This window comes from Pteropus vampyrus, unplaced genomic scaffold (assembly GCF_000151845.1).
Source record: "Pteropus vampyrus isolate Shadow unplaced genomic scaffold, Pvam_2.0 Scaffold291, whole genome shotgun sequence".
NCBI lineage: Eukaryota > Metazoa > Chordata > Mammalia > Chiroptera > Pteropodidae > Pteropus > Pteropus vampyrus.
In genome coordinates, this window is record NW_011889072.1 from 392,309 (window position 1) to 404,723 (window position 12,415).

At 67.6% G+C, this 12,415-nt stretch overlaps 1 protein-coding gene across 1 annotated transcript in view; it reads left to right on the top strand.

Moving 5' to 3' along the window:
* The window catches only part of LOC105302975 (putative ciliary rootlet coiled-coil protein 2), a 71,861-nt gene that overhangs the window by 16,954 nt on the left and 42,492 nt on the right, over positions 1 to 12,415 (top strand). The window contains exons 3-12 of the mRNA XM_023521081.1: positions 846 to 996; positions 2,096 to 2,244; positions 4,221 to 4,327; positions 5,593 to 5,758; positions 8,869 to 8,972; positions 9,561 to 9,758; positions 10,874 to 11,174; positions 11,286 to 11,459; positions 11,713 to 11,912; positions 12,368 to 12,413. Coding sequence (XP_023376849.1) covers positions 846 to 996; positions 2,096 to 2,244; positions 4,221 to 4,327; positions 5,593 to 5,758; positions 8,869 to 8,972; positions 9,561 to 9,758; positions 10,874 to 11,174; positions 11,286 to 11,459; positions 11,713 to 11,912; positions 12,368 to 12,413 — 1,596 coding nt within the window. The remainder of the gene's footprint in view (positions 1 to 845; positions 997 to 2,095; positions 2,245 to 4,220; positions 4,328 to 5,592; positions 5,759 to 8,868; positions 8,973 to 9,560; positions 9,759 to 10,873; positions 11,175 to 11,285; positions 11,460 to 11,712; positions 11,913 to 12,367; positions 12,414 to 12,415) is intronic.

A 12,415-nucleotide genomic window follows, 5' to 3' on the forward strand; every position in this document is an offset into this window, starting at 1 on the left:
GGCCATTCACGTCCAGAGGTCCCTGCTGGTTTGGAACGGTGGCCTTGTCCCCCGGCTCTCACAGGCCCAGCCCAGAGGGCAACCCCAGGCTCCCCCACCCCGGGCTGTGGAGCAAGAATCCCCACAATGAAGGCAGGGCGCTGGCTCAGAGCCCAAGACCCCCCAGGACCAGCCTCTGGGGACCCAGGACCGGGAATTCCCCGCCCACTCCCAGGCCTAGTCGACCTCTCCCATGGCAGGTCAGCTGCTCTGGACAGCGGAGGAGGAGGGCCATCCTCACTGTCCTCACGCAGCCTCTCCCTCCTGGGGCCCACGTTTGGCCCGCAGTGCCCGGATGAGCCCACACAGCTGGCCTTGCTCTAAAGGGCTGTGGGCAGGCCCAGCCTCTACCCTTCTGTCCTTCCAGTTGTCCGCCCCTCCCCCCATGGCTCTGTGCCGCTGGGTGGTGTTCAGGCCCCTCCCTGCCAAGTCTGACAGTGAAAACTGAGGCTGCCCGCTGCAGGTGGGTCTGGGGGCGGGGGCTCTGAGGGCCAGAGGCCAAGGCACCCACTTCCCAGCATCCCCGGAGAGGTGCACCCATGGGGGCTCAGCCAGGCCCCCTGCAGAGGCGGGGCCAAAGGGTGACCTGGGCTGGGAGTTCGGTGCACAGAGCAGAGCCGGGACAGGCAGGGGGCCATCCCACTGTGCGGGCGGAGAAAACCAAGGCCTGTGCCTCAGGTGACCTCAACCTCACCCAGTCCTCTCCAGGGCAGGTCATCGTCGTGGGGGACCCGTGGTCACCTCACTAACTCCAGGCCCGTACAGGGGGTCACCAGCTCCAGGTGTCTCTGGCTGGTGTTTTGCAGAGGCTAGAGGACACCGTCCTGAGCCCCACGGCCAGCAGAGAAGACCGGGCGCTGACCGTGCGTGGGGAAGGCTGGAGGGCCCCGCCCACCCCCGTGCCTGCCCGCATCCGTGAGATCGTGGCCGGCCGCCTGGGCGAGGAGCCACCCCAAGGTGAAGGGAGCTGGTGGGGATGGCAGGGGGCACAGAGGGAGCTGCGCGGCCGTCGGCCAGAATCCGGAGTCAGGGAGCTCAGCCCCACTGTCCCCTGACTAGATCCTTCCGGACCTGTCGCCTCCCAGGGCCACCCACGGGGGTTGCGGGTTGACACCCACAGCGTCCTGCTAGGCCTCAGGGACCTTCCGGAGCCAGCGCTGCGTTTGTGTCTGTGACACTCACGACCGTGACCGCCAGTCTTGTTTACAGTTGCATTTGCTTTCCATCGGAGGAGTGAAAATCCTTGAGGTTGAGGCTCTGGAAGCAGATGCCCCCTCACCCCGCCCCACAGGCCCCCACAGGTGCCCCTAGCTGTCATGCTTTCGACCAAGGAGCTGGCTTCGAGTCTGGGCTCCTACACTGAGGCCTCCCAGCCAGCTGGGTGACTTGGAGCCAGCCCGACTCCCGTGTGACGTCCCAGGACCCCTTCTGTAATGAGAGTCTGTCCAGCACCCGAAGGCCCCAGGGAGCTGGCTGTGCGTGCGCATGCGTGCATGCGTGTGTGTGAGTGTGTGTGAGTGTGTGTGTATGTGCGTGTGTGTGTATGTGCATCTGTGCGCGCATGTGTGAGTGTGTGCATGTGGCTGTGTGCATGTACCTGTGTGCATGTGTGTGCGGGAGCGTGCGTGTGTATGTGTGAGTGTGTGCGTGTGTGTGTGAGTGTGTGTGTGTGTGTGTGTGTACATGTGTGTGGAGGAAAGGGGAACCCCTCGAGTGGCTTGAAGAGCTGCTCTTTACTGGAGGGTGGGGTCCAGTTACACTGAGTCAGCGGTCCCACAGCTCCTGGGGGCGGGCGCACCCTGTGTTCAGGCCCCCACCCCCCTGGCATTGGTTTGGGGCTCACCCTGGGCGTGGGTCTGTGTTTGATCCAAGGCGGGGGGGTGCAGGAGCATGCCCCCTGACTGGACAGGAAGCGAGGCCCAGGGCAGGACATCCACCTGCCCCACGTCTGGGTCTCCCAGGCAGGCTAGTCCGCAGCCCCACCTCGGGGACAGGTGCTGTGGCTGAGGCGGGGGGCCTGGGCGGGCCCCCAGGCTGACCTCGGCCACACCTGCAGGGGTGCGGGAGCCGCCGGCCGCCTCAGCCCGCGTGCAGGAGGAGAGCCAGCTCCTGCAGGAGGAGCTTTCCCGGCTGGAGGGCCTGCTGGCCCAGGCGGGCGCCGAGCGGGACGAGCTGGCTGGCAGGTACCACGCGGTCAGCGAGCGGGTGAGTGCGCAGTGGCCTCGTGGCGGGCCAGAGGGTGGCAGCCGGGCCCGGGGTGAGGCAGAGTCCACTCGGGACTGGCAGTCAGACCTGTGGGACCACAAGCGAGTCTTCGGCGTGGAATGACACAGCGTCAGCCACACGGTCCCAACCCTGGCGACAGTGGGGAAACCGAGGCTGGAGGTGGGAGGCGAGAGCAGGACGCTGCCCAGGCCGCCCTGGCCCACAGCCCGGCTAAGGCGCTGCCCGGGAGGCGGCCTGGTCAGCGCTGCCCACGGGCCCCGGAGCCCTGCCCAGGGCGAGCGCAGCGCCAGCCCGCGGCTGGCACCTGCCGGAGGCGGGAGGAAGCCAAGCCGGAAGGAGCCGGCCCCGAAGGAACGCGCCCCGAGCCCCAGACCCGGCTCGGGCAGACCAGGATCTGCCCCCAGGCTGGCCCCTTCCCGACAGCCGAGGAAGGCACAGGCCTCAGGCACAGCTGTGACCCTTGGCCCTGGGTCCTCGAACGTCTGTGCCTTCCAGGGTGACTGGCAAGCCGCAGCAAGGGGCCTGTTTGGCCCTCGTGTATGGGGGGGGGCACCCCCATTGTGTGTATGGGGAGACCGAGGCAGAAAGGTGAGACGCTTCTGAGGGGTGCCCGGCCCACCGTGGAGGGGCTCAGAGGCTCTGCCGGGTCTGGCCCAGCCCCTGCCGCCCCCGTCCTCAGAGCCCCCTTGCTCCACGAGGCGGGACGGTCGACCCCACTTTCCAGATGAGGAAGTGGAGGCCCAGAGCAGGAGACAGTTGCTCAGGGCCATGCTGGTCATGGGCTGGGACCATGACCGGTGGCCAGCGCCCAGGGCTAGGTGCCCGAGGGCCCCAGGGATAGGTGACATCACCAGCCCCACAGAGGCACCCCACACTGGGAATACCTGTTCTCATCAGCCAGCGCCCTGGCGGGCCCCGGGACAGGGCTAGGGGTGAGGGTCCTTCCCATGGGGCCAGCGGTCACATCAGTGAGCTCGCCTGCACCCCGGGGACCGTGTGTGCCATCTGTGGCCGGGCCAGCTGTGGGGGTGGGGGACCTTCCTAGCACAGGGCGGGGGGATGTTGGGAACAGGCCCGTGGGAATGGAAGCCGCAGAAATCCTGCGGCCAGAGCAGTAAAGCCCGTGAGTCAGGTTTGAACTCAAAGACCCAGAAGCTCGGCACACGCCCGGCTCTCTTGTGTGGTGCCAGAGGGACCGGGCCTCCCCAGGTCACCCACCGAGCAGCCGGGCCGGGGCGGGGCTTAGGGTGGCCGGCGCAGCTGCTTCCTGCCACCTCCATCCCGGCCACAGCCCCTGCCCCCACCCAGCCCCTGCCCCCTCCGGCTTCTCTCTCATCTGGCCGGTCATCTCCCCACACACCTGGACCCACGTCACACCACAGGTGCGGCCTCCAGCTCTCCTGACCTTCCCGCCCCCAGCCCCTCACCAGCCAGCCCGCCTGGCCCGAGCTCCTCTCCGGACACCCCAGTGTATCCGGGTCAGCCATCCGCTCAGCCGCCTGCCGGGAGCAGGGGAGGACCGGGCTCTGGGACAGGCGTGGTGCAGCTCGGTGGCACCCCTCCCCACAGGCCCACCGCAGGGTGCGTGTGGGCCCCTACCCCCCGCTGGATGAGGTGCTGGGAGCAGCAGCTGCAGGTGGGACCCCAAGCGCCCTCACCCTCTTCGGGGTGACCCCAGGCCTGCTCTGCCACCGGCCGTGCTGCCCCGTACGTGGCGCTCCAGAGCCGGGAGGCCCCCTGCTCAGCTGGCTGTGCGCCCCCGCACAGGGGCAGGGTGTGGACGCCCACCCACCGGACCCACCTGGTGGAGGGGCCTGAGCTTCTCCAGATCCAGCCCCAGTCCGACCTCCGCTGACCCCGGCCCCTGCTGGGCACCCTAGGGGCCCCTGTCTTCCAGGTGGGAGGGCTTCGCAGGGGTGGGGCTGCCGGCCAGGTGGGCTCACGCTCCCATCCAGCTGCAGGCTCGGCTGCGGACCACTGAGGCCCGGCTGCGGAGGTCGGAGCTAGAGCACAGCGTGGACCTGGAGGAGGCCCTGGGCCGGTTGGAGGCGGCCGAGCAGAGGTGAGGCTGGGCGGGCCGTCGGGGCTGCAGGGGGCTCGCCATCAGCACGAGGCAGCAGACCCCACTGCATCTTGGGGTTGGTGGCCGACTTCTTCCCAAAGTGACCCAAGTCGAGTTGGCCCGTGGGAGTCCGCTGCAGGCTTCGAGAGTAGAGGGAGGGGAAGGGGGAGCAGAGTGGAGTGGGGAGCAGGGACCAGCCCTACGAGGCCTCGGGCACGGGGTGCCAGTCCCACAGGCTGGGAGGGTCTCCCTGGCCCCGCTTTGCCGAGCGTGCCCACAGGCCCCTGATGCCTGCTGAGGCTGGTGCTCTGGCGGGTGCTGCCGCCAGGTGGCCTGAGCTGGCCGAGGCCGTCAGCTGGCCCGGCCCGACCTGGATGGGTGCCCCTGGTGCTGCCCTGGACCCCACTCCTCACGCTTCCGCCCTGACCCCCCTCCCAGGACCCTTTGACCTCAAGCCACTAGGATGCCATGGTCAAGGGCTCATTGTTTACTGTGGGTGAGCATGTGTCACACCCAGCAGCCGCAGTGATAGCCTCAGCCCCTCCCCAGAGGTCGCTCCTGCACCCCCGAGCCCCAGGACACTTCCTGGAAGAGCAGGGTGTCTCTCAGCTGTCGGCCCTGGGGAGCCTGTCCCTCCCTCCCTCACCCTCAGGGACTGGAAAAGTGGGGGCAAGTTCTGAGAAGCTTTTTGAAAAACAGGTTATTTGGGGGGGGGGGGCAATAAGCCAAGTGCAGGGGGATGCCCAGGAGGGAAGAGGGGCAGAGAATGTCATGCTGGCTCTGGAGGGTCAGTCCCCCAACTTGGCAGGTTTGGGGCCCCTGACTGCAGCCACGTGCAGGCCCGTCCTGCGTGGACAAGGCCCCCAAGTCACAAGTCACCGGAGGCCACCCTCCCTGTCCCCACTTGCCCACAGCAGGGGCAGCACCTTCCTCCAGGCCATGGCACCCTCGGCCAGGGGCCCCTATGTCCTGTCCCTCCGGCTGGTGTTGGGGTTCACCTCTGCACCTGGGACTGAGGAGTGGCCACGGTTGGGGGCGCAGAGCCAGGAGGGCTTGGGCGGGGAGGAGGGAGAGAACAGGTATCTCAGGGAAGGAGGGGCCCGGGGGCACCCAGATACTGGCCTTGGTTTGGGGAGCCGCTGGGGGCCCACTGCAGGTAGTCAGCGCTGCTCGGGGGCAGTGCGGGGCTGCACACCTGAGCAGGGGTCGGCCGGGGCCTGGCTCTAAGGGGAGGCCCCCCGCCCGTGCGGTCTCTGCCCGTCCAGGAGCACCGGCCTCTCCCAGGTGAATGCCCTCCTGCGGGAGCAGCTGCAGCACATGAAGAAGGCCAATGACACGCTGGCCGAGGAGCTGGCCAGGGCGACCGGCAGCGTGCTCCACCTGCGGGGCGAGCTGGGCCTGCGGGAGGCGCAGCGCTGGACCGAGAGCGAGGTGTCCCTGTTCCCCTGCCGAGGCCTGCAGCTGGTGGGAGGGGCAGCGGCCAGGGGAGGGTGAACGGGCTTCAGCTGTGCTTCCGCCTGGGCCAAGGCCACTGGCCTCCTGCCACACCACGTCCCCCACCCAGCTTGGCCACCGCGGTCTGCGGAGTTGGGGGCAGCGGGGCGCAGGCCCCCCTTGAGACGGCAGGATGCTGAGGCCAGGCTGGAGAGTGGAGCAGGGACAGAGCGATGCGGCTTTGGAGAGGGAAGGCCTCACCTGGCCACAGGTCAGGGGCCCCTCAGAGGAGCCCGGCCTGGCCAGCAGGGCCCCCGCCATGCCTGCCCCCAGTTCCCTGAGACCTTGAGCCCTTTGGGGCGTCAGGTGCCCTGCCCCAGACCTCATCGCAGGTAATCACCCGTGGCGGGAGCTCCGGACGGTCCCCCGCACCCCGCCGCCCCGTCCGCCCACGCCAGGCTCCTGCCCACTGAGCTCCTGCCCGCCGAGCTCCTGCCCGCCGAGCTCCTGCCCGCCGTGTGGGTTCGGCCCGGGTGGTGCCGGCTTCTCAGGCGCTTCGCTCTGCCGGCCTGAGGATGGGCTCACTGGCCGGCGTGCGCCCTTGGCCTTTAAACACGTTCTCTGCATCTCTGGCCTCCGGTCTCTTGGATCCTGGCCGGCTTCTTGTCCAGGTAGCCTGTGCCGTCACTCCGGCCGCTTAGAGTCTCGGCGTTGACCTTGGCCTTCTGCGCGGCGACGTGCCTGTGGTTCCCCTTCCCTGAGCGGGGCTCCGCGGGGCTCTGCGTCTTCCATTGTTTCGGGGAAGCGGCCGTCGCTCCCTGCGCGCGGCCTCCTCACGCTCCCTCCCGTGCTTCTCAGACCTTCTTTCTCGCCCCGGGTCTGGAGTTAGATGATTTCTTCTAATCCGGCTTCCTGGTAGACGGCCTGCTTTCTCTTCCGGTGTCAGATCTCTGTTAAACTTGGCTTAAATCCCGAATATTGTGTTTTTTATCTTTAAGAATTCTGCTTGATTTTTTTTCCCAAATAGCTCATTCTTAACTCATGTTTTCAAGCCTCTCATATACATGTCGATACATGTTAAAAACAGCTATTGGTCACCTGCGTCCGATGCTCGACTCTCCGAAGCTCCCGGGCTCTGCCTCCACGGCTTCTGCTGGCTCTCGATCCTGTGCTTTGTTTCTGTGTCTTCGGTGACATTTTCATTGTTGTCACCGAGAGTGCTGTTTTCCTTGGAACTTGGTGAAAATTCTTTGACACCTGGAGTGAACGTGGTATCTTCCGGAAAGGATTTGTACTTGCTTCGGACAGGTGTCTAGAGGTTCAGATGGTCTTTGGGGCCACATTGAAGTCAATATTCAGCTTGAGTTTTCCGAAACCACCCCAGCTGTGTGAATTCAGGCCGAACACTGCGTGAAGGCCAAGGTACAGCTCCAAAGCCACGGGCCAGCTTTCCCTCCGTCCAGCCTTAGTCTTTCTGGGCCTCGGTAGCAGACACGCCATGGACAGGGGCTCGTAAACATTTATTTCCCACAGTCTGGAGGCTGGAAGTGTGAGGTCAAGGGGCCAGCCTGCTTGGTGTCTGGTGAGGATCTGTTCCTAGTTAGCAGATGGCACCCTCTAGCACACCCGCACGTGGAGGACGGGTGGGCAGCACTCTGGGGTCCCCGTGTAAGGACGCGGGTCCCACTGTGGAGGCTCCACCCTCATGGCCTCCTAGCCTCCCGAGGGCCCCACCTCCTGACACCGTCACAGTGGGGGTTGGGTTTCAGCAGATGAATTTCGGGGACACAAACATTTAGTGTGTGTGTCCTGCAGGCGTGTGCACGTGCGTCATTCACTCCCCTCTGGCACACCTTACACAGAGTGCAGCTTCGGGCGCCAGGTCTGTGCAAGTAGCCGCCCTCACGGGTGGTCCCTGGGCTTTTCTCTCTCTCCCCTGAGCCCGCGGTCAGGGATGTGTGTCCGAGTTGCTCCATTTGGCCAAAGTTGCCATTGTCCCTCTGAGCATCTGACTTCGCGGGTCCCAGGCCTGCGTGTCCCCTGCCGCGTTGGCAGACCAGCCTTGCGCTCAGGACCCCGTGAAGCCTGGAATCTGGCGCGTGTGCCTGCAGCTCCAGGCAGGCCGGTCCCGCCTTCTGCTCCTCCCTTCACCAGGAGGAACCTGGGTGCCCCCTGCGACCACCCGACGCGGCGGTGGAGGGGTCACATGGACAGGGCCCGGGCATGAGGCACGAAGGGCTGTCCCTGCAGAGGGTATACAGCGAAGTGTTTGGGGCTCAGTGGGGGCACCGCAGACGTGGCGTCAGGGAGCAGGGCCAGCGAAGGCTTTCGGAGTCGGGCGTGGGCTTGAGAGCCAGCGGAGGGTGAGTGTGTTCGAGCCGACAGGTGGGGCTGCAGCTGGCGGGACAGCGGGGGCCCACGAAGGCCTTGGGCGCTTTGCTGATCCCTCCGGGGTCCTTGGGGGTCAGCATTCGTTCAGGACACAGCCGGGCGCAGAGAGTGGCAGGATGGGGAGGAGACACGGGACCTTCTGGCTTCTGCTTAGTTCCCTGCAAGGCTGGCACCGCTGACCACACATGGCCCTGTCCCGTCCTGCCCTTCCCAAGTCCTGCAGTGGCCTCCCCACCACCATCACTGCCCTCATTCCGGACCTCTGATCTCATGGGGGGACTCCCCCCGCCCCTGTGAGCTCCGCCTGGCGAGGCTTCTGTCTCCCTGGCACTTTTAGGCCCAGGCCGCACACCTGGACATCTCAGGAGCCTGCACCGGCCCTGGAGAAGGGGGCAGAGCCTGTCCTCGCCCCACGTGGGGCAGGAGCCGTGGGCTGCAGAGGTGCCTCCGCCCCAGCCGGGGGACCAGGCTGAGTGGGGTCTGCTTCTGGGCTGGAGCGAGGTGTGGCCACTCCCCAGGTCCCCCGCATTCTGGAAGATAAGCCTGGGGAGCACAGGGGCGCAGGACAGACAGGTGATGCGGGTCCGGCCCAGGGACCCAGCTCAGCATGGCATCTGGAAGAGCAGATTGTAGGGACAGTGAACGGGTCACAGGGCTCCGCTCGGCTGCCAGTGCCTGGGCCTCGCCTGAAGCCAACACGAGCCTCTTGCTTCCAGACCGGGCGTTCTCGCGGGGGACAGCCCCGGGACTTCTTCTTGCTGTGGAGACAGGTGGCCGCGCTCCGTGCGCACCTGGCTGAGCTGCGATCAGCCTCCGAGAGGTGAGCCAGCCGCCCACTGCCCGGAGCCTGCCCGGGCTCCCTCAGGGTGGGGCAAGGGTCATCTGATGGGTGGGCGCAGGATCGGGCCCTCGGGACTCCTGCAGGCGTGGCGGTTCGGGCTCACGAACCCCTCACCCAGCCGTGTTGGCCGCGGGTGGGCCCTGCAGGAGGGGTGGAGGGGTGAAGGGGTGCCAGGAGGGCGAGAAGGACAAACGGACGGAGTGAGCGGGACAGCAGTGCAGGGGACAGATGGGAAGAGGGCGAGGAACTGCGTGGGTGCAGCTCTGGGCCCCTCTGGTCCTCACGGGCACGTCCCACGAGTCTGTCCCGGGTGGCCGAGGGGCCTGTCAGCACCCCGTGTGCACACGAGGAAACGGGCTCAGCCCTTGCCCACTGCTCAGCTCTGACCCAGCACAGAGGTGACCTCAGCAGGGGCTTCCCCTGGGAGTGGTGGGGGAGGGGCCCGCTGAGGGCAGAGAGCAGGGTCATGTGACCAGACCGGGCCCCTCGCAGCCCACTCAGAGCCTCCCAGGCTTAGCGTCCACCACTGCCCTGAGGCTCAGCGGCGGGGGCCGCCCTTGTCCCCAGGGGTCTTGCTGACCTGCGCGCGGACGCGGCCAGGACGGCCCAGCACCTGCACACAGCCTGCCTGAACCTCGAGTCCAACCTGCAGCTGTCGGCCCGCAGCGCGGCCGGCGCCCTGGAGCAGCGGCTGCGGGGCAAAGTGCGCGAGATGCTGCAACTGCAGGGCCGCTGGGCCGCGGAGAAGGTGGCGCTCCAGGCCAGGTGGGCACCCACAGGGGCGGGGGGGGCGGCGGAGGGGTGCCCCGCGCCCGCCATCTGCTGAGCAGCTGCGGTTCCGGGTCCTGGGCAGTCACCACGTGCCCCTTCGCCTCCCGAGTGTCACGCAGGGTCCTGCCGCCACCACACTCCCCTTGACGATGCACACAGCGCTGTACCCCAGTGCTCCCGTGACACTCACGGGCAGAAGGGCCCAAACTCCTTGACCAGCCCGGAGGCCAAAGCTAGAGCCCCCCGCCCCCACTTTGAGAGTCTCTGGGGACACCGCGGGGGACACATGTGGACTGTCCTCGTGGCCGGTTCTGGAAATGGACAGTCAGGCCTAACAGCACACACCCTTCTGGCCGAGGCAGACAGGGGCCAGGCCCACTGCTGGTGTGAATGAGACCAGGGCCGAGCTGAGGTCCGGGAGCAGGTGGGCGTGGCAGGCCCTGCACACAGAACCACTGTCGGGGGCCTGAAGTCTATCGAGCAGGAAACGGGAAGACACCTCCCTACTGAGGGCCCGACCTGTTGCCACTGGACGTGGTTCCCTAGACCCTGGGGGTCCCAGGCTCACGTGGCCACAAACACCCTGCCAGGCTGACAGTCGAGCCCACTGTGCCCCTGAGGGGCCGGGAGCACATGCCGTGTGGGGTGGCCCAGTGCATCCTGCGGGGGCAGCACCCAGAGTCTGAGCAGGGTACTCGGGGCCACAGAAAAGGAAGCCCAAGTGCCACTAGGGAGCCAGAAGAAGGTGGCTCCTGGGGCGGGGGGGACAGTGACATCAGTGTTAGCCGCGGTAGCGGCTGCGGTCCAGGTGGAGGGAGCAGCTGGACAAAGGCCCAGAGGTGAGCCGGCATCTGCTGTGCCTCAGGGGCAGGACCGAAGCCACTGGCCATGAGCCTGGAGGGCTGAGTCGGGGTCAGGATGCGGGCCTCAGATGCCGAGCTTGGGTCTGTGCTTTACTCCCAGACCAGCCAGGGCGTCTTCGGGGTCAGGATGCGGGCCTCAGATGCCGAGGGTCTGTGCTTTACTCCCAGACCAGCCAGGGCGTCTTTGGGGCTCGCCCGCACCCGTGCTCTGTGCTGACGGCCCACCCCGCCCCGACTTCTCCCCAGACTCTCTGAGCAGACGCTGCTGGTGCAGAAACTCACAGGGCGAAACCCGGAGAAGGCAGGCGCCGTCCGCTCCCCCAGGATGGACGCGCAGAGGCCGGTGCGTGGGGCTGGGGAGTGGCGGCTTTGCGGCAGGGGTGTCTGCACCCACCGGGGGGCCTGCCCTGGCCAAGAGTCCAGGCACAAGGGAGGCTGGCTGGCAGTGGACGACCTGAAGGACGAGGCCGAGCCCCTGCCGTGCACCCTGAGCATCACCAAAGCGTGCGGGCCGCCTCCGGTCCCCGGGTACAGTGGCGGGTGGGCTGTAGGTCCCAGTGGGGCCGGCTGACCCGTGAGATAATCTGGAAGGTCCCTGTTGGGCCACAGCCCTGAGCTTTGTCCACTGCCTCCCTCCCTCCTTCTCCGCACCCTGAAGGCGGCCCGGGCGGACTTGGGGAGCCCGGAGCTGGCTCAGAGCAGCAGCACTGAACAGGAGGGGGCAGAGGGCCAGCTGAGGGGTCCCCCCTGCACCGCGTCCCCCCACCGGGCCCGTCCCCCAGCTACCCTGGACGCAGTGCGGGCCGTGGACAGACGGCGGCGGCAGGAACAGGTGGGCAGCCAGGGCCCATGGGCACCAGCAGTGAGGCCAGTCCCCCGTCCCCACAGGGGCGGAGGGGTGAGGCCGCCAGGCTGCAGGTGGCCGCTTGGGCCCGCCTGTGGTCCTCCAGGAGAGCTGACGGCCGCGTCCCCACGGCTGCGCCCAGCCCCACGGCACTGGGGAGGGGCTCGGGCCCTAGGTACAGCCTTCCTGGGGGAGTCAGGCCAAAGGCTGGAGGGAGCTCACAGCGCACTTCACCCTGCAGGACCTGTGCCCGCAGCTGGAGTCCTCCCGGGCGGAGGCAGCCGGGCTCCGGGAGCAGCTGGCGGACAGGCAGCAGGAGCTGCGGGGCACGCGGCGGCTCCTGCAGGCACAGGCACGGGAGTGCGAGGACCTCCTGGACGAGCTGGAGGCGCAGAGCCGCGAGGCCCAGCGCTGCAGGGCGGCCAGCCAGCTCCTGGCGAGGTGACCAACGGCGGGGCTGGCAGGGCGGGCGCCGGAGCTGGTCGGGAGAGGGTCAGCCTCTCAGACGAAGCTGCTCCTGGCGAGGCCGCCCGCCTTCCCCGTCGCCCCCTGCCAGGGCTGAGCCCCTTTCCCCGACCCGGTCCCATCTGGGCTGCACCTGCCGGGACTGACCCCCGCATGCCAGGCTCTCAGCATCCTGCTGCAAGCCGTGCTCCCCGCCTTCCGCCCGGGTCCACGAAGCCCCCTTCCCCTTCCCTCCCTGTCCACGGAGGGGGTGTGGGGGGGTCACGTGCCCTCCTGCTCCTCCCCACACTTCCCTGAGCTCCTGCCCCCAGCGGCCTGCATGCCTGGCGCCCGCCCCACCCACCCTCCTGGCACTCAGCGGGTGAGTGTCCCAGTGTTCGCCCTGCCCCGTGCACATGGGCTGTCCCCACCCCCGTCTCCCCTGCTCCCAGAGAGAAGGAGGCTCTGGAGGTGGAGGTGCAGGAGCTGCGGGGGAAGGC